Genomic DNA, 26404 nt, shown 5'->3' on the forward strand with positions numbered 1-26404 from the left:
CTGCCTGCAAACAGCTACCAAGTCCATACAGCTGCAAACATTCTCAACACTGAAGAGCACGCATCCTTAAACACACACACAAGATCTTGGAACAGTCTTCCAGTATTTAAAGGGGTGACAAGAAACCTGGAGAGGGGCTTTGGGCAAGGGCCTGTAGGGACAGGACAAGGGGAATGGCTTGAACCTGCCCAAGGGGAGACTGAGATGAGCTCTTAGGCAGAAGCTCTTCCCTGTGAGGGTGCTGAGGCGCTGGCACAGGGTGCCCAGAGAAGCTGTGGCTGCCCCATCCCTGGCAGTGCTCAAGGCCAGGTTGGACACAGGGGCTTGGAGCAAGCTGCTCCAGTGGAAGGGGTCCCTGCCTGTGGCAGGGGTTGGAGCTGGAGGAGCTCTGTGCACATGTGCAAGCCCAGGCTCTTGTTTAAGCACGGAAGGTTTCCTTCATGCCTGATACACAGGGGTGGGCTAAGCTGAATTCCTCACCCATTTCAAGACCTCCCCAACAACTTCCAACTTCACCCAAAAACTTTTACTTACAAATTAGAACCCACTGCAAGAAAAGATTTATTTTCCATGGGGCAGCAGCAATCAGCTGGATTTGAATGGCAGCTTTACAGCCTCTTAAAGAAAGGCTGTTACTTTCATTGCTCTTTGAGAAACCAGTTGAATTTAATAGCTGCACAGGGGTGTTCCAATTATGTGCTTTACTCCCGCTGCATTACAGCACTTTTAAGAACAAAATTGCAGCCTGAGGGATAGAATTAGGTAAAGTCACCTGCTGTGAAGGGTTTGGCCTTGGGATGGTTGTGTATAAAACCTGAGAGGACAAGAACACTCACAGGGCACTTTCAAACGGAGGAGAGTTGGAGTTCCTCTGCGACCTCTCTCAGCAAGCAGGTAACGTGACTGCACAGCGTGCCATGCTCTTTCTTACCTGTTCAGCGCTTGCAGAGGCTTGTATTAGAAGAAACTTGTGTTAGAAGGGGCTGCAAATAGCACTTCTTAAGGAGCAGGGATAATAGAACAGAAACTGGCTAAACTTAACGCATCTGTCCAACCTCCACAGGGACTCCCATGGAACCTTTGAGGTCCAGACATTCTGGAAGCTCTGAAACAGGGATCAAAAATCCTAATGTAGATCCTCATCCAGATTTTTCAGCTATTAAATCTCTTTATAAGCAGCTAATCCACATTTGGAGAGGCTCAAAAGCCAGCTCCCACATCAGCACAATGCCACTGGGGTACAGAGATCCAGAACGGCAGCATCTCCCTAATTCTGTAAGATCAAAATGGAGCTGTGATGTTGTTATGATCAGAAAGATGCTGTGTTCTCTCACAGGATGGAGAAGTCCAGGAAGATCTCTGTCAGCATCCTCCTGTTTGTGCTGACTGTGGAAATCTGCTCAGCTCAACACTGGTCCTATGGCCTGCAACCAGGAGGAAAGCGGAGCGCGGAAAACATGATGGGATCATTTCAGGAGGTGGGTAAAACCCTGCAGCTTTAGCTAAGATCCCTTGTCTGTAAAAGATGCAAGCAAAGAAGAGGTGACATAGCTTCACTGTATATATGTCTATATATCTATATATCATTATGTCTATATATTTATCTATCTATACATATGTATATACACACACACACTTCTTTAAAGTAGTAGCTGGAAAGTAACTGTTAGGGTAAATGACATTTGCCAGCTTTACATGAAGATGGAGAGACCTGGGCAGGCTGCTCCAAAGGAGAGATGATGGAGTCTGAATTCCAGGTTAAACCTGATTTCATCCTCTCCCTACATTTCAGCCTCTGATGGGCTGTTTCAGACAACATTCATCCAGAGATGTGGCAGGGGGTGGCTGTCATATGGCAATGAATTAGAGGGTAAGCAGTTGGATGACAAAGCTGATGTGGAAGGTTCTGTCCCCCAGTGACTTTCCCATCCTTTCTAGTACTTCCTATGTAGTCCCTTGTAATGGTAGTCCCAGCATCCTGATTTGAAGCTGGCTGTGGCACCTGGGAAAGAGCTGAATGGAAGTTGTGCAGTGGAACAGTTTCCTCTTCATCTGTACTAGGGCAGCGTTGCTTTAGCAGAAATAAACCTCCTTTCTCCAAGGCTGTGTCACTTCCCACTCCAGATTGCAAGTGACATGGAAAAAATCGGGGAAGTGCAGAGGACGGAATGCCCAGGCTCGTACCAGCGGTCCAGGCTCAGTGCTCTGAAGGAAGCCGTGGTGAGTAATGGATGTAACTCTATCCCTATGGGGAAATCAGGGGATGGGTGCAGGCTGGGAATGTACATGGAGGGAAGAGAAAAAAGGCTGGCAGAGGAAGAGGAAGAGGCGTTAAGTTCAGTTCATATGTGGCAATGCTGGCTCTGCCCCAGTGTCTGCATCATCCTCAAGTACCTCAGCCCTAGGACGGGGCTACGTTATCCTTATGCTCCGGTGTAGCAATGTCATTACCCACTAAATCAAAACCAAGTCAAACACATTCCACCTTAATATAAATCTATGCAGCATTCACAGATGCTTAACTTCAAAAGGCACTCTTTGCCAGCTGAAGGATCAAGCCATATGGAAGCTGCTGCTCCCAAGGTCCCTAGGCTGGGAAATGGATTTTCCATTAGATGCTCTAATGCCATGACAGCAGAGACTTCGCATCCAAACTAACTGCCACAGAAAGAATACTCTCAAGCCAAAATGTGCTCTTTAATTAATACAGCAACACCTTGATGGGGCCAGATGGTCACCACTTCCTGGGAAGTGTCTCTGAGCTGTCCTAGAAGTTGAAACTCTCAATCTGTACTTCACTTGCGAAGCCAAGAGCAGAAGTTTCAAGCACGCACTGCAGCTTTCACTGAGGAACCTGGCCCGAATGAAGGCTCATGAATTGAGTACCAGTGCTGCAGGCAGGGCAGAGCTAGGCTGCCACTGGATTTGCATGCAGGAACTACCTAAACTACCTAAAAATGAAGTGTTTTTTTAGGTTATCTTTAATCCTATTTGTCCTGAACATAAAATGGAACATGCAGGTTGCACGGGGCTTGGAGCAAGCTGCTCTAGTGGAAGGTGTCCCTGCCCGTGGCAGGGGTTGGAACTGGATGAGCTTTAAGGTCCCTTCCAACCCAAACCATTCTAGGATTCTTCTTCCAACTTAGTTCTTAGGCTTGCTCAGAAACTGCTGCTGATCTTGCACATCAGTACAAAAGCTCCTAAACCTCAGCATCAAACCCTTAGTTTGCATGTCTTACTCCTGTAGCACAGCCTGAACGATGCGGCCTTCTTATTTCTAGCTGCTTAATGACACTGAAAACAAAGTAAAGCTTTTTCCAGATGCAGCTTTTCCGATGTAACACATTCCTGGAGTTGCTACAGGAATCTTGTGCAATGAAAGGGGAGGTGTCTGGAAATGGTCCACCCTGTGGAAAAACACTTCCAATTACCTTCATCATTTCCTGGAGAAGCTGGTAGTGAGCACAAACAAGAATACACCTAGCTAAGACACATCAGGGCATCCATCCAAAACACATCAGGCTTTTGACTCTGAGGCAAGAACATACAGAAATAAAGAGATACGAGACCAGATCCAGCAGGATGTGACACAGGAACACAGTTTCCATTCAAACAGCACTAAGCTACACACAGAATGCTAACAGGGCAACTGTGCCACTCCGTAATGACCCTGTGATGCTTTTGCTTTCTTGTCTCTGCTCTCTTGGCCAACTGCTCAAGCTCACAGAGGTGTTGCTTTGTTCAAGTTCATGCTTCTTGCCCTGAGCTGCTGTCAATGTGTGGTGCTGAACAGCTGCTGGGTTACACTCCAAGAGCTGCTGCGGTGCTGGACCCACCAACAGATGTAAAGTTGGTCACGCACTTTGGGATGAAAAGGGCCATTATAAGTGTCAGTTACATTATACTGGATGATCAGATCCCAGGGCAGGTGGCAGAGAGATCATGTCAGGTCAGATTTATGTCATTCTAATCCTCCTCCCATGTAGACCATGAGCATTTGAGCATCTGACCAAGCCTTAAAATTCCATTTTAAAGTTATTTCTTCTCTTCAAAAGAAGTATATGATGTGTGTGTCTACAGGAAAGTCTGATGGAAGAAGCCAGACGAAAGAAGCCTTAACCCGTGAAGCCAAAGGGAACAGACCCAGAATAAAATGTCAAAGCTATCAAAATTCTCTCCCCAACCCCCTCAATTCTCTTCAAATGGACTTTGCTCAGATTGCTGTGTGTGAATAAATCCTCTGCAGTTGCATGTAAATAGAAGGAGATAATTGTTGTGTTGATTACCAGCTTGCATGTAAGAGAGAACACGTTCCAGTCCAGTGGTGGGGACTCAGCAGCAGAGGGTCTGCTTTGTGTCCTGCAATGAGAACTTGGACGTGACAGCTTTTGTTCCCCATATGCAGACAATGCCTGGCCAAGGGCTGTGTCTGATCTCCCTGGTCTCTGGATAAAACAGTAATGCAACATTAAAAACCAAGGCTAAACTTACAGTTGGGATGTAATTCCACTCGCGCTTCTGTACTCCTTGCATGAAAGACCTTTGTATGCTCTTTTTTTACTGGTTCACTCATAAAAACTACATTTATTTTAAAAAGGTATTTACAAACTTTACAACAGTTAATACATTTTAAAAACCACGAGAATTTATACACCTTGCTTTACAGACTTAGTGAATCAGATGTCATTTACCCAGAGAGACGCAGACTCCCTTTCCAAAGCTTAGCTCCTGCTCTTTCTTCAGAGCCAGTTCAAAAGCTGTATTTTTTGCTGATTCAATTGCAGAGAACTAAAAGAAAGAGGAAGAAGAGAAAGGTCTTTGCAGTCTGCAGAGGTGCGTTTTGGAACTGAACCATCACACCCAGGATCTCAAACCACTCACAAAATACTGTTACACAACATCCATATTCTCCTGAATTCAAGATGAACAAGTCCCAAGGTTTATCATGTCATTAAACCTTTGTAATGCCAACAATGAAAAACTACATCAATTAATACCATGCACGTTGGGGCTCAATTTCAGAGCTGCTGAGGATTTACACCTCTGCTGAAGGAAACAGACAACTGCAGACCACGCATGTGAAAACCGGGTTTGAAGTACGCAGTCAGGCACGTCCAGGGGTTGACAGCCTTAAATCAGGACAGTCAGACCAATACAGCATCAACAGATGCTTTTCACCTTTATTAAGCTCCTCAATACTCCTTTGTGTACCCTCTGTAGTGCCACAAAGTCCTAAAGGTGCTTTCATGTTAACAGGAGCAGAGTTAAGTGAACCTCCTGTGCCTTTGAATGAAATCACATTATGCCTTTTCTTTTTCTTTCCTATGTAGTCCTAGGAAAAGCTCACCCTGATCCCCTACGTAATTGGGTCTGCAACAGTAAATATCAAATAGAGAAGGTTTTTAATGACAAGAATTAAAAGAAGGCAGCAGTACTGGGTCAGGAATGCTTTCACCATAAAAAAGCTTACAGTTAAATTACAGACATCTTAAACTTGCTATTTCCATTTACACTTATAAAAATAAATAAGGAGAGAAAATCTGAGCCATCATCACTCCAAGTCTAACTCACTGTTCATGTGTGGAGCACACACTGGGCTGCACAGTGTGAAGGTCATTAGATGCAGGTTCTCCAAACCCACTGCATAGACATGACGGTGTTGTCTGCCACTGCAGATCACAGAGCTGCTCTCACTGGAATCGGTGTCCTTTCCTAATCCAATAAGCCACTGCAATGGAAAGCTGTCTGTTTCCCTCCTCCCTGATGTGGATTAGAGCCTGTATCATTTTTAAAGGAATTTATCACAGCATGACAAGTTTTAATTAAAAGCTCCAGAAAACAAGTGTTGAGCATATTTCTCCAAAGCAAACCAAAATCCTCTAAGACTTGACATGTAACACTAGCTTTGAAGAGCACAGCTATGAAATGGGATTAGAGTTTTGTCTTCTCTGCAGACTCGGTATTTAACTTGGAGGTTTGTTTTATTCAAAAGCCATGAATTGGGTAGAAACGCTGCTGTTTGCTTTCACTTCTGGCGTGCAGAGACGACAACGTTAATGTTCTACTCCCATTTCTAGCCCTCCAGTTTAAAAGGCAGTAGATGACATTTCCAAAAGCACCTAATGGACATGGAAAGATGATGCTGATTTTGAAAATGAAACAGTGAGACCTTAAATTGACTCTGAAAGTTAAAACCTCAGCATTTAAGTCAGGGAAGTACCATAGCAAAGAGCAGAACACTTAAATCACCAGTGGTCTGGTGGGATTTCTCCTAAGTGTGGGCACTTAATTTCACTTAATGAAAATGAGCCAGGCCCCATCCTTATTCACGCACTTCAATGCCCAACTGCCTTGAAGAATCTGACACTTAGAAGACAATGCTCTTTCCTGAAACTGGCACAAAGCCCCAAAGCATCAGTACAGAAAGTCCTTCTCGTACCTCTAAGCAGCCTGTGCTGACTTATATCAGCTAAGAACAGAACTCCTCACACACCACAATGTGAATAATACGCCTGTCAAAACGGAACACCTATTTGTGAGTTAGTTTCCCAAAGGCAAGAAGGGGAAACAGGGAGAGTTTACAGCACTTCAGACTGGAGAACAAAACTAATGCTAAGGAAGGAAAAATCCCCCAACCTTAAACCCCTTTCTGGCAGATTTGTCAATGAAATGCCCAAAATATACCAGGAAGGAAACTCTTGCTCTGTGCTCTTTAGGCATCAGCTATTCCTTTCCTTCCAGTTTCCTTCAGCTATAACAGTCTCCAACTGGCCAGATAACAGAGGCAGCAAGGGGAAATGCCTGACCTGTGCGGACAGCACACCAAGACTGAGTTTGAGGAACCTGCCAGGTGAGGCAGTGGATTGCAAGGCAGAGCACACAGGAAGGTAACACCTGCACTGCTTTTTAAGGAGTGGCTCTACAGTAAAAGCCAAAGACCAAAACACAAATGAAAGGCCTGTTCATAATATATAAAACTGCAAAAGAACACCCGAAACAGTGAGAACCAAAGAGCATCAGGAAAGGGTCACTGAAGAGCAGCTGAACAGCTCCTCCCAAGGTCAGACTTCCTCCAGTGGGGTTTTTTTTGCATGGACTAGTTCCCTCCTCCAGGGAAAGAACCCAATGTATGAGTTAAAGTGATTAAAGCAGATCAGAAGAGTAGGGAAATAAGACTCAAAAGTCACTTGGAACCAGAATCCCCACAGGTGACAGTTTGTATCCCCACAACAGACAAACCCTTCGCTGAGATTCCTACACAGAGTCCTTTGTTTCTGCTGGCTAACCACAGGAGTTAAAAGCCAACCTGCTCTGAAAGAGAAGTGCACCCAAGGCTGAGGTAACAGGCAGATGCAGAATGGGGGAAGGCACTGAATTAACAAGAGGTGGAGTTAATACCCACTTTGCTACAATTCAGACCACATCCTGATGTTCTGCCTCCAGCAAAAGACACAAAGTTCTTGTTCAAGTGAAGAGTTTCAGAGGACCTGAACCTTTAGTTGGTGTGTGCAGCAGAAGGAAGACAGTGGTTACAGAAGGAGGAAGTGGGCAAAAAATGAAAGACAAGAAAACCCTGTGGGCTTCAAGTCAAGCAGCACCTATGTCCAAGACCATAATGTGGAGCTGACAAATCCTACAATGCACCAGAGAGAGGGGGGGAACCATGGTCAAGTTGTCCGGGAAGGTCTCCAAGATGTCCCCTGAGAAGGCAACAACGCAGAAGGCAGTTGTATGTGTGCTAAAGCAACAACAGGGCTGCAGATGTGTGTGATGCGACTGCAACTTCCAAATGGCTCCAGCCTGTTCTGTGATGTGAATCCAATAGGATCCTTCCATGAGAGCGATCTGTTCCACAGGGCCATGCAGGCACCAAAGCAAATGCAGCTTCTGCAGGTTTCTTTAACCGCAGCCACACTGAAGCCAAAGGAATGTGTAAGAACCAAAGAAAGGGCTACTTCAGTCTGAACAAAAACCACCCTGGGGTTGCTTTGGTTTTGCTTCTCCATGAACAGAGGAGAACTGCACTGCAAGGGAGTTTGAGTTGTCTTCTGGCTTCCCACCTCAGGGCTGCAGCACAGAGCAAGCAGCCCTGAAAGGTGCCAAAATGAGGAGTATTGATCATAAATGGGGATGTCCTGGTTTGTACCAGCCAGAGTCCAGTGTGTGCTCAGGCCCAGAGGAATGCTGTGTCTAAGGCCCATCTGGTGCCATTTCTTGTCTATCCAAAGACTGATGCTGATATTCAGACAGAGCAGGAAATAAATAAGTAAAAAAGAAATTAAACACATTATCTCATCCTCCAAGGAAATAAAAGCTGCAGAGAGCCAGAGGAAGCAACAAGAAACTAAGTGGTGAATAGTTAAGTCTTCCAAATGCATCCCAGATCTAAACAGCTTCTTAAAAGTCCAGTGGCTGTTAAAAACCCAGATCAAGGGAGGCTGGAAAACAAAGTGAGAGAACTGCCACAAATGGGTGCAGGGAAAAAACCAGGATGAGAATTAGCTATGGTTTTGTGAATTTACCCAGCCAAAGGTAACTTTCAGACTCTGGTTCTGAGCTCAGGATGAGGTTAGACCTGTGCCCTCCATCCTCTCAGGTGCTGGCACCAGTACAGTGCTGGTCTCAGTGCAGCTTCTATTCTTCTCACATATTCACTGGTGTGAGGCGCGTTTTTGTACCCTATTAAAAAGCACAAGATGAAACATTCTACCAAGTCCCAGACGCAAGCACAAACCAGGGAGGTAACACAGCTCAGGGTGGAGTATCGACTGCTCTGTAGTGTTAAAACCAGAATCAACAGGGAAATGATGACAAAGTCCTGGTATACCTAAACTCTCCATTGGGAATGAGCAACTGCCACTACTCAGAGCAGAGACGGTAGATGTACGTATGTATGTATGTAAGGCAGAATGTCTGCACTTCATCTTCAATACATATGATGACTAGCAGAAAAAAAAGACCTTATTCTGCTAACAATGCTCAGGTCTCTGCCTGCAATCAAGAACCTTTGGAGACTGCACATCATACACCAGCACCTGACATCCCAGGAGCTGACGTTTCACAACTCAGGGCTGGCTGTGATCTGTTTCACTTCATGCAAATCAGGGCTGGGCTATGCCACAGGGACAGGAGGAGGGAAGTGCAGCTGTGAAGCGTAATGAACTTACGTGAAAACGCTGCAGGACACACGCTGGTGTGGCTTACCTTGTTCCAAACACTGGTGCAAATCACTACTGTGACAGATCTACACTAGGAATGAGCTGCTGACATTGCATCAGTGAAAGAACTCGGGACAGACAAGACTAAGAGAATTCCAGCAGGGTGACCTCTCCTGCGATGTGATTAGTGTCTCAGTACTGGAAAGGTAAACCAGAGATTAGGGCATACAGTCACAGTATCAGTTCCTTTTGGTATATCCCAAAGCAAACTCCAAAGGGAGTGAATGGAATGGCAGGCGAGATCACCGGGGGGTTTGGGGCAGAGAGCCCCAGCACTGTCAGTAAAAAGCAAGCAGGCATTTCACTCGGGGTGCTTGCTGCTGCGCCAGCGAGCGCTGATCCTCGCTACAAGCCTTGCTCTGAAGAGACAACGCTGGATTTCCTGGTTTTTGGGGGTGGAGGGGGAGGTTTGGCTTCACGTCTGCTGGGGAGTGGTGGAGCAACCTGAGAAGACAGAACAAAAACACACCTTAAAATAAACCACTGCCAGCAAGTTAAGGCATTCTGCTTTATCAAACCAGAAAACCCAAAGGTCCCGTACTGCCTGATGCTTCTTCCAGGACCAAATCTTTGAATTCAGCCTCTCGGTACTATGTGCAGTTGACCATAAGGACAAACAAGGACAGAGGCCCAGGAGCTAACAGAAGGTACATTTTAGCTGCAGACAGACTTTAGCTGCTTCTGACCTGACTTCAAGTCGAAGCCCTCTATCCCTCTGTCCCACTCCTGTTTATCAGTAGAAAGGCAATCAAATCATTTCCCTTATGGTTTCAAAATTCACCTATGTTTATCTTGCTGGCTGCATGAGTTCCACCAAGTAGGGGTCAGAAGGATGCAAAATGCTTCCAAATCAGAAAGGTATAAGGAACTGCCTTAAATAGCAGCAAGTGGTCTACTAAAGCAAGCCACAGCCTCCTGCCCAGCACAAGGGCTTGCAGGATGCTTCTTGTGCTTTGCTCTAGTGGGTTCTTTCAAGAAAACCCTTCAGAAAATACTTTTACAATCTCTCTTTAGTGCCTCTGCATCCTTTTCATTGGGCTGCAAGCCAAGGTCAATGTTGCAAGCCAGAACATGTCAGTAATTAGTTTCCTTACAAGACTCAAGGGAAGGAGGGTCTTTTATTAATCCTCTTGAACCAGTGACTTCCACAGCATCCCTTGAGCTGTCATAGTGCCACCATTCACACCACCTACAGCAGCTATAGTGCTGCTTCTCAGTCAATTCTGACCAAATGAAGGGCAAAGTAGAAAGCCCTCCTGTTTATCCCATGCTTCAAGGCTTTATGGCAGTGTTGTATTTCTCTCTTAGCAGAATTAAGTGATCAGCAGGTTTGCTGTCTTCCTGTGCTGTCAGAGCAATCATTCTTTACATTCTTTTTGGTCAAATTCCAGTTCATCTCACTGAAGTACTCCATAAATCCTCTTGGCAAATTGGACTGGGGAAGACATCCAGCCCTTGCACAGTTACAAAAGGATGCTTTCTTTTGCTGTGCACTGGTAAGCAATTACAGTCTCCTATTAGGAGCACCAGTTCAGGGGCAGATGAAACGATTCTGACACAATGATCAGAGTATTTGAGCATGAAGTATCTGCAAGCTGTCTGGAATCCCGTAGTATAAGAGAAACATTAGTTGAGAGCATAAAAAAGGTGGCAATTTGATGTTCTTAGAAGTAAACCAACTTCATGAACTGGAGAAAAAGGCTGTGACTAAGATGGTGATATAATACAGACTGGTTTCAGTGACTAATACACTGACAAATTAGATTATTCTGAGCTGAGAACTCAACAGCAGACATTTATCGTTTCTGAACATGTGTGAACTTTTTTCCCTTCTCTTCCAGGACCGGATTGCAGTGCTGGGTTATGCTGATCCTGGTTTTGAAACGTTTCAATCATTGTGCTTGTTTGTTTCCAATAGATCTTCCCACCCCCAGACACAGTTTGCCTAACCCAGGACAACACAACTCCTGCTTGGAATCCAAAAACAAGGGATTGCATTTGACAGCCTCCTCCTGAAGCAAAAAACCCTCTTATTCTTTTGTGGTTTCAGGGAGTGCACCAGTAAACCGAGGAGACAAGTTTCAAGTAGCACCACCCTAGAAGCAGCTTGGAAAATTCCGCTGGTGTCTCTGTCTCAAAAGCTGCTTTCCAAAGAAATGTCAGCTCTCATTTCCTTACCTCCACAGAATTCCTGGGGTTGCTGTTCTCATAGGGCTTGCTCTTGGGCGGAGGGGGAGGTGGGGTGCTCTGTAAGCCAGCACTTGCCAGTCCATCAGCTTGCAAGGAGGGAAAACCTAGAAGCAACAACAGTAATGAGAAAAGACATTCAAGTAGGTGGAAAAGGAACGGGAAATGGGATTGGCCATGAAGAATTTTAAGCACAAGGTATTAAATGAATCTCTCTTTTGGTCCGTATACAGTTCTCCGCTTTAGCAGCTAAACCTGAATGGGTATGTCAGAGTAGAGGCACAGCTGGATCTCCCTTAAGTTCCGAATGCCCAGAAGAGTTCCATCTTCATCCAGTGCATCTAAGCTTCTGTGAAAAATGCATGCCTGAGAGAAAATTGAATCCATTATCACATCTGCAATGTTCAGTGGGGTTTCCTTTCAGCCTGGGCCTCAACCTGAGAATTCACTTTGATTTTAACTCCAATTGATGGAGCAGATAAGGACCAAACTTCAGAAGAATTCCTGGGAAGCTGCCCTGCTACTGAAGGCAGTTAAAACCGCCTGCTAAGTACAAGAGTGAGGTTTCAAATTCCTTTCACAGCTCTTTCTTCACACAGTACTCCTGAAGTTGTTTGTGTTTCTGGTTGTCTCCCCACTCCATCCCAGCCTGACATGTATTCTTTGGTTTTAATCCTCTCATAACAGTTTGAGGCTAGTTCAGTTCATATTCTACAAAGGATGTTGAGTTACATCCTTCTAGGAGGAAGGACAGTCAGGTCCTAGGTATGAACTTCAAACAGAGCAGTAGTGTGAGAAAGGCAAGAGCAAGCAAGGAAGCTGCCAGTGGTGACACGACAGCTGTATTTTTACCTTAGCCATGTTGCTCTGTTGTTTCAGAACAAACTACAGAGCTCGCTGGATATGCAAGGAAGGGAAAATGCTCATTTTGCTAATGATAAACTCCACCTCTTTCAGGTATCACATTTATCAGCTGAGCCTCCGAGCTGCAGAGCAGCTTCTCCTGAAACTTTCTGCCATGTGATGGGAGTCCATGAATTACCAAAGCCTCCAGGGCTTGCTGAGAAAATCCATCCACAGAGCTGATGAGAAACACCATGCTGGACTGATGCAGTTCCACCCAGGGAATCCACAGGAGACACTCCTTTAGTATGTGCTGTAACCTCCTGACCTGATGCATTTACAAGCGTCTACATTGACTGCATGTGATGTTCTCCTTGGGGTTTAATATACCTTCCCTCAAGTCAATACAGGAGGAAACAAGAAAGAAACTGGAAAAACTGTTCTCTGGAGTTCATCTGATATACTGATTGCAACAAGTGATACGGAAGTCACAAGTATGATTGTAGTGCCTTTGATAGCACTGCCAAACTCTGTTATTCGACAAAAACGTCTGCACATATTAGGAGCCCAGAGTCACTTTCTGCGAGGTACTTCAGAGCAGTTCCTCCCTCCCTCCCCAGTGAGGTTACCTCAGCAAATACACAGCAATTCCTACTACTGCCCTGAAATAACAGAACTTACTTTGGGTTCTTGGGGTTTTGGGAGTGATGGGTGGTGGGCTTCGAGGTGTTGATTGCTGGAGCGAGGAACCCTGAAGCAAAGTCAGTCTGTTGTCTCCTAATTGAAGACTCTTTGGCCTTTGTGCTTTTCCTGACGTGCCCTGGTTGAAACAGAGAGTAAACAAACCCCTTAGAAGTCAGCAAGGTTGCTGCACACGCATGGGATAACCAGACCTGTCACAGAGGCATCAAGGTGCTCCAGAAAAGCCATGCATAGAGAGAAAGGTGCAGTCAGGTGAAACGTTAAGAGTGAAAGCACTGCACGAGCTGAGCCGTGTCAAAAGGCATTCACTGTGCTCCTATGACACGTCCAGTTCTCTGTGGGACCTTACTAACTGCGTAGCAATAGTAAACCGCTTTTAATGACCTTAGTGTATTAACCGAGAAGGGAAGACGTCAGGCTAAAGAACTGCTGCATTTGACCTGCAGTTCTGTGAACAGATTTGGAAGGGGGTAAGTCTTTCCAAGAAGAAAACACGGATGAAATCTGGGCGCAAGTCAGGACCATCGGTATCATCCAGCTCCTTAGGGCTGTGACTGTTTCAGGCTTCACAGAGCAAACCCCTTGCGTATGGGACTTCGGAGATATTGTCCCAGTTCCTCCCAGTGTCACACACGCCCTCTGTGCTCTTCACTCAAATAATGAGGTCATCTGAATATGGCCTCAGTGTCCCAGTGAACTGGTTGACACCACGGGCATCCTCCCAGATCTTTTCCCTCCAGTTTTACTTCATCAAGTGATCAGCAGCTGATATCACAGTTTGTGGCTTAAGCCCACTGAATTCAAGGGCAGCTCTTACAGAGGCAGAAAGCCAGGTCTCACGAACCACTAACATTAACAACCGCAGGCTTTCCTCTGGGGTTGAAAGCCTGTCAATACCAAATGACATGATTCTAGAACCACCTTCCCCCTTCTTATAAATATTCTGCAGGCTCCAAGTGCTGGCAGCACCACTCAGATTTGACGAGAATTCCTGAATATATAAGCAGCATAACCTGTTCCTGCCAGATTCAGCTGAGGTCTTGGGAGAAAAGGGGAAATGGAAGAACTTGTGTTTCTCATTGTTTATGCAGCCTGTGTTAAGTCAAATCAGCATCACTGAATCATCAGGTTAACTACTCAGGTGCCCAATTCTCCCATGCTCTCTGACAGGGTAACACAGTCTTTGCATCAATCAGGATAATACTCCAAGGTCAAACAACTCTAGTTCTGGGCTGAAACTTATCCGCTTGTATTAGGTGTTCATTCTAAATCCCACTGTCAACCTTAATGCCAAACAGCCTCCACCACATTCCCCATTACAACACTCCTGGGGGGATAGAGATTCTCTTTTACTCCTCTTGCAAATGATCTGCTCAAGGAGTAAACACTCCTGCCCTCCCGCAGGAGGTCTGCAGCAGAGTACGCACTGGAAGAACCAGTTTATCCAAGTCCCAAGCTGGTGACCTAAGTACCAGACCTTCTTTATTCAACTCCCCAATCTATCAAACCGATCTTCACTGCGCACTATGTCTGATAAGTGCAGTGGTGCTGACTGATAGCAGCTGAACATCTGGTTTGACAGCTGGATTCTTTGAGTGGGCTTGCACTGTCTGCTTGCTCCAACAAAAACAGAACAATTCTACATGGGGCTGAGCACATCACAGAGTCCTCCACTCCTACAAGAATGGAGGGCACTGAGCACCTAGATGAAACATCAGTGTCTCATGCTTCCAGTGTGTACCTAAAGCCAAACTGCAGTTGGGTCTGTGACACAAGTTTTCCACATAAAAAAGAAAGCCAGAATGACTCAGATGACCAAAGCTTTTGGTATTTGAACCCCTCCCACTATTTAATGAAGTTCCCAATGACAAGCATGGCTGATGGAAACACTAAAGGCTCCTGCTAGGGATTTTACTATTGATAGGCTTAAAAGGCGCTTTTACCATTTTGGAAGTCAGTTCCATTTCTCGCTCTTTCTCGACAATAACCTGAGACCTGCTAATGCTCCACTCCTTCCGCTTCAGTTTGCTAATCCGGTTATCACCATCATCTTTCACGGGCAGCTCCTCAGCTCTGGAAGCTGTTGATATTCTTCTCTCCAAGAGAGGTTCCAGAATAGATCTGTGGCCCACACCGAGAGTGAAAACACATGAAACGTTAGTCCGTCAGACATGTAAAGTGCTGTCTGCTAAAAGCTGTGATCTCTTAGTTTGAATAACAGATTACTGCCAAAAACTCAGCTCTGACCAAGGCATTTTCAGTGAGATTTGTGCTCCAAAGTTACTCCAGCTATTTGCCAGACCTGCATTTTCTTGCGACCTTGAGCAAGTCACCCAGACCCCCTGGCTCTCACAGATGCAAACTAAATGCACAGAGAAGTGACATCAGGAAATCTTTCCATGTGTGGCAGCTACAAATAGGTAGGAGGAACAAGTACTGTACGACTGTGCGTCTCTTTGCAGACCCCATCAAACTAAATCACCTTGCAGTATCTTACAGCTCTGTTTCTCAGCATTCCTGGGGAAGAAACATAGTGTGCATCTGAAATACACTGCCTCCATCCCTCTTCAGTATCATATAGGCAACTGGGACTTCAGAAACAGTCAATTCCCAGAACTATCCCTAGCTGAGCTTCAAACCCCCTTTCTGTAAATGGGAATAACAACATTAGCTTCCATTTGAAGTTTGACATGTGTAAGAATTCCTACAGTGTATGGAATAAATCTTCTTTTTAAGAGTAATCAATTCTGGCAAACGCATATCCCCACCCAAGTACACCCCATGTAAAAGCTGATGATTACTAACCCATCTGAACCCGGTCTGGAAGAAGTGCTATCAGATGATGTGGAAGATGAAGAGACCACAGAAGAGGCCACAGATGTGACAGAGAGCCGTCTCAGCGTGGAGGACATGATATAGGGCAACACCACAGAGCCTGACCTGCTCGGCTTCCTTTCGGTGAGGGAGGGAGGCTGCAGACAAACACGCCTGGGATAAGTCATGTAACACTCACTTGCAAGTGGGCAAGGGGAGAGTTGTGTTTCGTTAAGGCAGGACACTAAACACCCAGGTATGCTCACCAAAGTGATCACACCATACTGCTTCTCCACCTTCTTCTTCAGCTCCTTGAAGCAGGCTGTCAGTCTCTCATGCAGAGGCTTCAGCTGCTCTGTCAGCTTCTCACCATGGATCCTAATCCCTTCTGCCAACAATGGCATCTGAAAAGAGGAATAAAAAGAAGCTACAAAAGGACAAATCAGGTCTCCCATTCCAGGAAGGAATTTTCTATGCATGTTCCACATCTCAGATACACTTAAAGGACATAAATCAATGTGGTTTGAGTTTGTAGAGGCAAAAAAAGCAGCCACACAGTAAAGAAGCTAAGCCACTGGCTCGTATCTTGACTGTTCGAGCTCCATGTGTTCAAGAAATGTGAACACTTTCCCCACCTACACCTATGGCTCTCTCTTCCCCACTCAGATTCTATATTCTGCTTTAGAAAACAGAGCATGTTAAATGTTGGGATACCACTTCACAGCCCCTAAAGCTGTGTGACTGTGCGGTAGCTTTAACTGGGCCCTGTTGTGTAGGAATATATAGGGTTGCATGTGGAGTGCAAGAAAACAGGGCAGTTTTTCATTGCTATGCAGGCCAAGAGAGACAACATTCAGTGCTCAGACTGACAGAACATCAGGTCTGATGATTTCCTGAAAAGGTAAAAGCTATTTTGTTACACTCATGAGGGAAGAATCTATGCCACAGTGGCAACTATTTCAGAACAGGATTTTAGAGCAAGGCAAGGCACATGGAACACTCTAGGCCACAATTTCAGAACACAGCAGCTTCCAGATTGCTCTTACAGCGTTATCTCCATTCAATCTCCAAAACAAATGATGCTGGAAAAACATCTGCACATACAGTGCTCCCCCTTCTTCCCCACTCCAGTACCTGTAGAGCAATGAGTTGCTTGAGCAGTTCAATTTTATCTTGATCTTCAGGATGTTCTTGAAGATACTTCTCTGTGAAAAAGGCCTGAAAGCAGAGACAGAAAATGAGACAGACACTACATTTCTTCAGTTCCAGCTCCTCATAAAACAGCACTGATGTGAATAATCCACGTTACATCACTTCTTGCACAAGTGCAAGTAGCAGAACCCATCTCTTGAGTTCTCACTTTCAAAAGGCTATTTTTAGCACTCAGTGACCTACAGTACACACCAACCACCGCAGCAGCAGAAAGGTGAACAGGGCATCTCCTGCCTGCAACTTCCTTAAGCTCTGTGATTAAGCTCTTAAGTCCAATGTTATCACATGAAGCTTGTCACAAAGGCACAGCAGAAATACAGGCTGCGTTGAGATTTTTGACTCATGGCTTGCTTCAACAAAGCACCTTTAGTCCGTGCTTCTTATGTGTTTAACCTTCAATCAACAGAATCTGCTCTCGGTTTAAAGTTGGACAAGCACAAGTACACTTTTCCTGGATTGAAGCCTTAGAATGGTGCCAAGTGTACATTGAGTGTATTGAAAATGTATCACAACTCCTGGTCAGAAGAATTGCATTTTTCTTTTTCCTAGATAAAACTCCTCATAATTTTTCATCTGGTTTGAAAACAGTCTCTGATCTATTTCAGCCTCTGCGTTCCATTAACCGGACTGTATGTACCAGTGTTTATAGGCCTAGAGGTACGATTCTGAAAGAGGCTGATGTCAAGAGGAGGTCAGCCTCTGGGAGGACTGCTGGGTAGGTCCCAGAGGATTCTTCTTGAAAGTGTTTAATTATTGCAAGAAGAAAGTGCACGTTAGAAACACAGACTTTGGCTTTTGGCTACAATGAAACAATTAAAACTCAAGATTTTAGCCGCCCACAAAAGCCAAAAGTTCTGCACTGATCTGCAGCTGAAATAGGAAAATATGAAGCAGGAATGAGTATTTCCAGATGTGGTTGGGATACTTTGTGTTTCCTCGTTTTAACTGCTTTCCCACTTTCGTAATTCTAAACTTTATGTCAACCTTAATTCATAAAATGGGAGGGTTTAGGGCCAAATTCAGCCCTGGCAAGGCATATGCGACTCCTCTGGAGTCAGCAGAGTTAGACCCCAGATAAATCAGACCCTCTCTCATACAACTTTTGCACTTCATTTCATGTGACTGGAACACATCTGAGTGGAATTAAATGTGTTTTAACACCATCCACTCAGTTTATGGAAATAAGCAATGTATTTTGTGCTGGGAATACCATCATCAGATACTGGGAGTAAACACCTTAAGCTAAACATCACTGAAAGGGAAGAACACACATTGTTCAACTGAAGTCAACTGAATCATAGAATAAACCTGGATAGGAAATACTGCTTTTTTCCTGAAATATCTGCTCTTTGCTGCAATACACCAAAGGCAGATTATCTGCTGGAAAGAGACATCCTCATTTGCCTCACCACCCTATAACAGTTCTATGGAGAAACACGAGCTCTTTTGCCTTCCTTTGTTACTTGCGATTGTGCATTGGGCTGACCAAGCACCTCAATGCCCCCATGAGGTAGGATCATGTTATTAGCACTGCCATAAATGAGGCCCAAAAGAGCTGGATCATTCATTTCTGTGGCAATGCACAGCAGTAAAAACTAAGCACTAAAGACGTGGATGTTTTCCACCTTGTAGTCTAGGGGAAATCTCTCATCTTTGTTCTTTTCTCCTTTTCTTTGAGCTCTGAACACACAGATACAGCTACAGAATGCACTGAGTAGTAGCTGAAAACTGAACTTGAAATCTTCCATAGAATCATAGAATCAACTAGGTTGGAAAAGACCTTTAAGATTATCAAGTCCAACCTTTGCCCCACCACTAAGCCATGTCACTAAAGGCTTCAATCCAGGTCTTCACCACTGCAGAGGTCAACTGACTGCGCTACAGATAAAGCGAAAAAAAGACCTTTTCATAGTTGGTATATCCTCCCATCACTGCTGGGTCCACAATCCCATTCAGGAGCATAGAGAGAGGATGTACAGGAAGACTCCGGTCCCAGACATGCTGCTGCACGATGTTGCTGATTTTCTCATTGGTTAGCTCCATCGTTTCAATGGCGTTCTCCAAGGGGCTGATCTCTTCCTGATGGAAAGAAGAAACAGAATAAACCTTCATTTGTCTCCACTGAATATGAAGTTAAGTAACTCCTCGTATATGAATGGCAGCCTAACAGTGGAAGGACTACTTCTCCTCACTGTTGCAAGACTCTTTGCTTCATGAAAGATTAGAAGGGATTAGACCCAAGCCACGGGCAGAACTCACCGTTGTAATCTGTTTGACTTCAAACCACTTGAGGATGCCGGGAAATGAATACGCTGTTGTGTAGGTTGTCCTTTCTATCCACATGTTCTAGTTAGAGAAGGAAATAAAATTCCAAGATGTAAAGAAAATATTGGCCTTGCAATTTAATTCTCTTCTGCAGCAGAGCACAGAGCCAGGCTTCCAGAACGAGCTGGCAGGACTTACACAAATTCTGGGGTGGAATCCAGGGGTTTTTTCAAGAAATACCAACTCTACTGCAATGGTGTCAATGTTAGCAGCAGTAGGCTGTTACCCTCCGTGTGGACCACTACTAGCAGGACTGCTACTATGGCATATTTAGTGAGAGTTACATGCAACATGCCCAAACACTGCACATGAACAACAGTACACCTCATAGGCAGCAAGGACAAAGGTGATGACACTGCATCCAAGGCTCACTCTCCAATTCAAACCTTAGAAGTTGGCCTGAAGTTGAACTGATCCACCACGCTTAGTGGCTGGCCTCCCCATGGATGGTTACATCACTCACAGCACAACAGTTACAGATTCCAGATCAAGGAGTTTGAATGTTATAACTTCAGCTGTGGAGCCCCTTGACATTATCACATTGACTTGATGTGATGATTGCCATGTGAAGTACAGCCCTTTGTTTCTCCTGCATTTTTAATACCAAAACTCCATTGCCCAGGTGGAGGGGGGAAAGTGATAGTGCTGCTCAAAACGCCACCAACAAAATACAGGCATAGAACTGTCTGCTCATAGCTCAGACACTCAAGACAGCTGGCATTGAAAGCCAAGGACTCACAGCAAACTCGTTGTCTGGATCTTTTTCTCCTTTCCTGACTGGTCGGGAGTGTGTGAACTGCTGCACCTCGTTTGCTCTGTAGTAGCTAGAAAAAAGCAGAGTAAATGGTGAGATTTCTCACCTCCCATCCTCCTTACATAAATGCTCTTCTGCTTCCTCTCAAAACCAACCCAGTTTAAACTGGGCAGTGAAGAGATTTACACAGGACACCAGGCACCTCCTCCTCTGTGCCTGGGCTAGTTGAGAAAAATACAGAGGAAAAGAGGGAAAAGGAAAAGAAATTACTTTAAGATCTGTTCAGGAACAGGTTTATCTTTATAATTAGGTGGCAGGTTCATCACAGGCTTCACAATAAAGCATTGCACATCTGAGCAGCTACAGTTAAGGATGAAAAACTACTGGAAACCAGGAGAGGGAGGGAAATACCCTCCCTGTTTTCCTTAAATGTCAGAGACCTCTCAACAATTCCCTGTGCTCTTGTCACATTTGAAGAAAAATACTTCCTAGCTCATCAACAACCATGAGCATCCTATTGCTTCTCCTAGTTTGTCCTCTACTTGTGAACTAAAAGCCACAAAGATAAGGGCTGTACGAATACTTCCAACTACTGAAATTCCCTGGCAGGATGCTTGGGAAGCCTGGGTGTTACTGATTTCTGCTCTGGAGACAGGAAACAAGATTCTGTCCTAGGTTCTGTAATGGGTGCATCTGTCTCTCTTCTCTCCCTCAGCACCCCATGGTTATTTGTCAGATTCTTCCAGAACAGTGAAGGAGCTCCTCCTTTCCTCCCACTTTTTAGATGGATAAAGCTAACTGAAGAAGTTGGCTGGTCTGAGTCAGTGAATATCTACTTCATCTTCAGCTTTTCCACCTGTGAACCATGACAGAAAGCAAAAATAAATTAGCAATAGCATCCCTAAACACAACAGCTTAACAGTGTTGTTCCTCCAGAGTGGAACTGAAGGCTTTGCAGAAGTAAAAACCTGTATGGAAAAGTAAAGCACGAACAATTTGATTCTCATTCACAGATTATTCCTGTGAATCACCTGCCAATTGCACCCTGAAGTGGCACTGATTTGCTGGTGGGCAGGGTAGCCCTACACATCGTTTATTTCACTGAGGGTAGCTCTGAACAGTATTGGGAAAGCGAAGACAAGGTCTTTCTGCCCACACTGATGAGCCAGCTGGATACCAGGCAAATCAGAACCCAAGCCTCATAGCCATGCTAGATCAAGCACTGAGCCCAAGCTAATACATTCTTTCTCTCAGGAGAGTTTATTAGCTTGGGCTTCATGCCATGCGAAGTGTGCTATACAGCTTCTAGTTCAGAACGAGTGGAATACTCCTGTTTAGGTGAGGAGGCATTCCTCAGGATGGTGCAGAGCCCACTTGGTATCTCCAGGACCCTATTCTGAAACAACCAAAGGAAGAACGAGACATTTGATGGCAAAGGAGTGAAAAAAGATTAGAAGCAAAAAAAGCCTGAGGCAAAGGAGGTTAAAAAAGCATGAAATTAAACCACACTGCAGAGCCACCAACGCCTGCCTAACACAACAAGAGATTTGGGCACTCAAACTCCTCATCTTTTCTGAAGGTGTTTGTAAGAGTCTGAGAAGAACCTGTACCAAATCCAAACTATGCAGCTGCTCCCCTTTATAATGGGGCTATGCCAAAGACCCGGAACCAAACACCCCCAAACTTTTGGAAGAGTTCAGATCTGGATCCAAATTTTGCAGTTCAGGTTCATCTTGAGCCAAAACCATTACAACAAACACAAACAGATGCTAAGGAAGTAGCTGAAACAAAGCAGCAACAGAAGAGGCATTTTTTGATACCAAGTTTGGTCTTGAATGACTTTTAATTTCCTATGTGGATTTAGTGCTTGGCAGGCTTATTGCAAGGGAAGCATCTGGTATCACTGCTTGAGCTGTGCCTTTGTGCACAGACTTTTAAGGCCAAAATGGACCATCAGATTCTCTAGTCTGGCCTGTGTAACACTGGCCTGTATAAGAGAGGCTGGAAGCCCAGTAACTTGGTTGTTACTGATACACAACTTCCAGGAGCACGCCTCCTGTCAAATGGAAGTCACAAACAAGCCTCTTGCTAGGTTGTACTTGGTCATGCTCACAACTGGGAGAAAGAGGATCTTAAGCCTTAAGTGTGCTCTGGGACACACAGTCTGGAGTCCCACCACCGTAAGGAAAAAATAGTAATAAGATCTTTAGAAGTGCTGTTCATCCAGCAACTTCCACCAGCAAAATCACATCACACTGCTTACAAAACGGCTGTGAGGGAACCAAAAACCAAACCAAACCAACAGCTACTTCCTAAATGCTACTTCACCACAAGCAAGAAGAGAACATACTTCCATGTACTTTACATCTCACTTCCACTGCCTGTATTTCACCTCTTAACCTAGAAGGACCAAACTGGACCACAACTATTCTACAGGAGTGAACATCACCTGCTTGGGAAGGTGGCATGAGAAATCCTGACCTGCCATTTGTTAAGGTTTCATCCTAACAGCAACTTGGTTGACAATATCAAGCTGTCTTTCACTATGTTTTAAGGTCACTACTGCAATTCTGGATAGTCTTATTTTCATGCCAGTCCCTGCCTTCAAGGTCCCCCTGGTGCAGTAAATTCCCTGCTTATTATTGTTTTTTACCAGTTCTAGGAATTGGTTATTCTAGGCAAGAGGCAAACCATGACTGTGCCAAAATGTATTTGAACCAAAAGATACACTGTTTAGGAGAAGACTTGATCTCTTCTCCTGGAGGGGCAGTGCTGGTCATCTTCTCCGCACTAGGGAACTGGGTCAGTAGCTTCAGGTTGAAGTCCTCCCTTCGTTCATACTCTTTGCCACGATAGATGAAAATCTTATTCTGTGGGTAGCAGAAGAAAAAGAGAATTAACAGGAAACAAAGCCATGAGCAAGAGCATTCCAAACACACACAGAGAATCTCAGGTCTAGTTTATATGAAGGGCGCTCTCCCGGCTTAACAACCAGAACACCTGAGAAGAAACACAGGCTGGAGTGAGAACAGGAGCAAGGCCCTGCAATGGCAACCTCGTATTTGCATAGGAAGTTCACTGTTCCATACACGTTACTGAACACGTTCGTCCTTTCTAGCACTCTAAGCACATTCAACGCATGAAATCTCAGTCAGAGGGCTGATTTTAGGGAAGATAACGTGTGGTTTCTGGAAGGGATGGATTCAAAGCCATGACCTGGAGATGAAAGCCTCCAATGCCATCTGGTTACACAGTTCCAAGTTAACATATTTCTTTTTTATTAAGCTTGGCTTCCATTTAAGGCCAATAACTTCTAACAACTCCAGTCTGAAAATGGGAATGTTCCTTCATTTTAAATCATAATCAGGAATATTTTCTAGTGTGCTGCACCCTGCCCATCTGACTCACTTTGGCTGGATTCTTGTATTATAGCTAGCATAGATCCAGCAATGCTTAGCAGCAATTTCAAACAGGAAGCACCTTTTCTTTTAATCCTTCTGCGTGGGACAGACTCTCACTAATGTGCTTGAGCACTGAAATGATCCCTGTCCTGAAAATAAGGTTGATTCAGGCTGAAAAGCAACAGGATAAATTCTTCACAAGCTACACATAGGCACAAATATGTATGTATGAATGGCAACAATCATACTTCTGAAGAAGCCTCCAGGGCACAAATACAAAGGTAGATTCTGTTTAAGTCCTTCTAAGAACATACCACTCATCTAACAAACCCTACTGCAACACGCTAACTTTATTAAAGCTGGTAACACAAAGATCTGGTCTCTTGCTTGTCTCTTTTTATGCACTGAAGTGTTTTTAAATACTTCAGGGATTTCTCTCGAAGGAAAAGGAGTTTGCATCTTGGAAGCTCTGCAAAAGTACTTTTAGGGTACCCACCAGCGCAGAATGTGAGTGCTGAAGAATTCTTACCCGGAGGAAAGAGGGGAACCCCTGACCATAGTATCCAACAGCGAAGTACTCTGGCTGAGGCCTCATTGCCTTCATGATGTTCTCATAAAAAGTAGCTCGTTTCTTCTGAAAAAGAAAAAGGCCCCAGCGTTTTCCCTTTGGCGTATTCAGGGACACGGCCAGACTGCAGCAACATTCCCAGTGGCAACTCCTGATCTCTTAGTTCTCCCCTCCGGAATACGTTTTACAACCGTGCTTTGATACAGTGTCTCGTACTTATCCATTTACTTGGTTAAATATTTGGTTTTTCTGGGCCAGAATCAACTTCATCTCCTGGTGTGCAGACATGAGAGCAGTGCCATGGCTTTCAGGACACCAGGAGGATACTGGAAACCCTGAACTACAGCAGCACAAATTAAAACTAAATATGTTCTGAAACTGAGCAGGCACAAATGGTGACAAATGTCAGAGAACTGGCAGAAAGAAACCTGGGCAGATGACTCTCATATGAAAGAACATAAAGACCATCTGGCTTAACATCTTTAACTGCTAAAAAACATCATCCAGAACCAAGACAATTCTATAGTGCTGTGTTCATGCACAGCAGTTTTACCACAGAACGAACGAGGTGATGAGATTTATGGAGGCTGAAAATACACCGTGCAAATGTTACCTTATGTGATTAACACCAAAAATGCCAAACATCTGCATATGATGTTGTCATGCTAATTACGAGGTCAAAACCACACACTGAAAAAAGAGTAAGAAAATATTCTTCTAATACAAACCCATGGAGATTATGTTGGTTTGTCATAGAATCATGGTTTGGGGTTGGAAAGGACCTACAGATCATCCAGTTCCAGCCCCCTGCCATGGGCAGGGACACCTCACACTAAACCATGCCACCTAAAGCTCTGTCCAGCCTGGCCTTGAACACTGCCAGGGATGGAGCATTTACCACGTCACTGAGCAACCCATTCCAGTGCCTCAGCACCCTCACAGTAAAGAACTTCTTCCTTATATCTAACCTGAACTTCCCCTGTTTTAGTTTAAACCCATCACTCCTTGCCCTATTGCTACAGCCGCTGATGAAGAGGCCTTCTCCAGCATCCCTGTAGGCCCCCCTCAGATATTGCTGTCTTTAACATAATGTATTTTGGGCTTATCCTGCTCAACAATATTAATTTAAGCAGTCAGCAGAAAATGGAGAAAAAAAGTCTTACCAGGAGATTCCCAAGTCCCTCATAATCAAAGACCTTGTTTTCATACATGTCAGCCAGCTCTTTGCTTAGTTGAATGGCTTTTTCCCACATCTCCATGGAGGGTGAAGGGAGGCAGGTGGGGGAAGAAGAGCACAAGCAACATAAAAGGCTCAGTTAAAAGCATTCATTACCAGAGATAGGTAAACAAAGCATTCAGCTGATTCTCATTCAGGCAGCACTTTCATGCACTGCCAACTTTCCCTCAGCCTCCACGCTCTACGTTTCTTGCAATCATTACAGTCACACAGCTCTTTTGATTTGTAGATCTGAAAGCGATTTACAAAGGTTTCCACTGCTACTCCTGATAGAGAAAACGGAGGCACAAAGAGGTGGAAGGACATGTCTAAACTAAACAGCAAGGGAGAAAAGCCCAGGTGGTCTCCTCCTACACTAAAACTTCATTCACTGCATCACGCTTCCTTGTGTTTGTCTCATTTAGCTCTGGTAGAACCATCTATCCAAAACGCAACTAGCGTAAGCTCAGTATCAGCCAGACAAGCCATTCTTACTGCAATGCAAAAGCCATTACCCAGAAAAAGAAAGGAAAACACCAGTAGGTTTTTTTCTCCTCTCTCCAGTATCTTGAACAGGGTTTTCAGTCCCTATTAAAAAGCCAGCCCTAAGCATCAAAGGCCCATAATGGAACCACGTTTGCTTTTACTGTTGAAACCAGCTTCAGCCAGCTACATTCCCCAAGGCAAGGATTTACCGGTGAAGGGTAAGAACACTGCAGAGACACTCACTTTGCCCCTGTCGAAGAAGGAGATAATTTCTTGGTAGAGTTTCTCCTTGAGTTCCTGCTGTGAGTAGACACAGTAGCTGTCCCTCTGCAGAAGGTGAGCGACGCACGGCTCTTCAGACCACTGGTACAGGAGAGAAAAAGGCAAAGCTGAAAGAACCGGAACATTTTGAGATCAACAAATCCTCGCAGTGGAGAGACTCTGCAGGGATGCATCCAAGACAAATCCATCAGCAATGCAAAGGGAGAACAAAGAACTTTCGCAGTTAAATTCTATCTGCAAAACTGGTGTGATTTTGGCTTAAGGTTTTATGCAGAGCACTAACTAGATGTGTATGCTCGATTCATCTGTGCAAGACATGAAGAGGTTGACAAATCCAAATGAAGACTGCTTAGGCTAATGCTTTTTGCAGTGTTCACACAGAAGTGGGAAAAAACC

At 44.7% G+C, this 26404-nt stretch overlaps 1 protein-coding gene across 1 annotated transcript in view; it reads right to left on the reverse strand.

Moving 5' to 3' along the window:
* Positions 1-4352: 4352 nt before the first annotated feature.
* Positions 4353-26404, reverse strand: part of DOCK5 (dedicator of cytokinesis 5) — a 74188-nt gene continuing 52136 nt past the window's right edge. The window contains exons 38-53 of the mRNA XM_065659056.1: positions 25970-26089; positions 25188-25277; positions 23986-24090; positions 22784-22925; positions 20326-20407; positions 20041-20125; positions 19236-19322; positions 18879-19055; positions 16899-16982; positions 16031-16168; positions 15756-15922; positions 14894-15071; positions 12930-13068; positions 11397-11512; positions 9205-9662; positions 4353-4788 (exon numbers count right to left, since the gene is read on the reverse strand). Coding sequence (XP_065515128.1) covers positions 9564-9662; positions 11397-11512; positions 12930-13068; positions 14894-15071; positions 15756-15922; positions 16031-16168; positions 16899-16982; positions 18879-19055; positions 19236-19322; positions 20041-20125; positions 20326-20407; positions 22784-22925; positions 23986-24090; positions 25188-25277; positions 25970-26089 — 1809 coding nt within the window. The 3' untranslated portion in view covers positions 4353-4788; positions 9205-9563. The remainder of the gene's footprint in view (positions 4789-9204; positions 9663-11396; positions 11513-12929; positions 13069-14893; positions 15072-15755; positions 15923-16030; positions 16169-16898; positions 16983-18878; positions 19056-19235; positions 19323-20040; positions 20126-20325; positions 20408-22783; positions 22926-23985; positions 24091-25187; positions 25278-25969; positions 26090-26404) is intronic.

The sequence above is a fragment of the Lathamus discolor genome, chromosome 22 (genome assembly GCF_037157495.1).
Source record: "Lathamus discolor isolate bLatDis1 chromosome 22, bLatDis1.hap1, whole genome shotgun sequence".
Classification (NCBI taxonomy): Eukaryota; Metazoa; Chordata; class Aves; order Psittaciformes; family Psittacidae; genus Lathamus; species Lathamus discolor.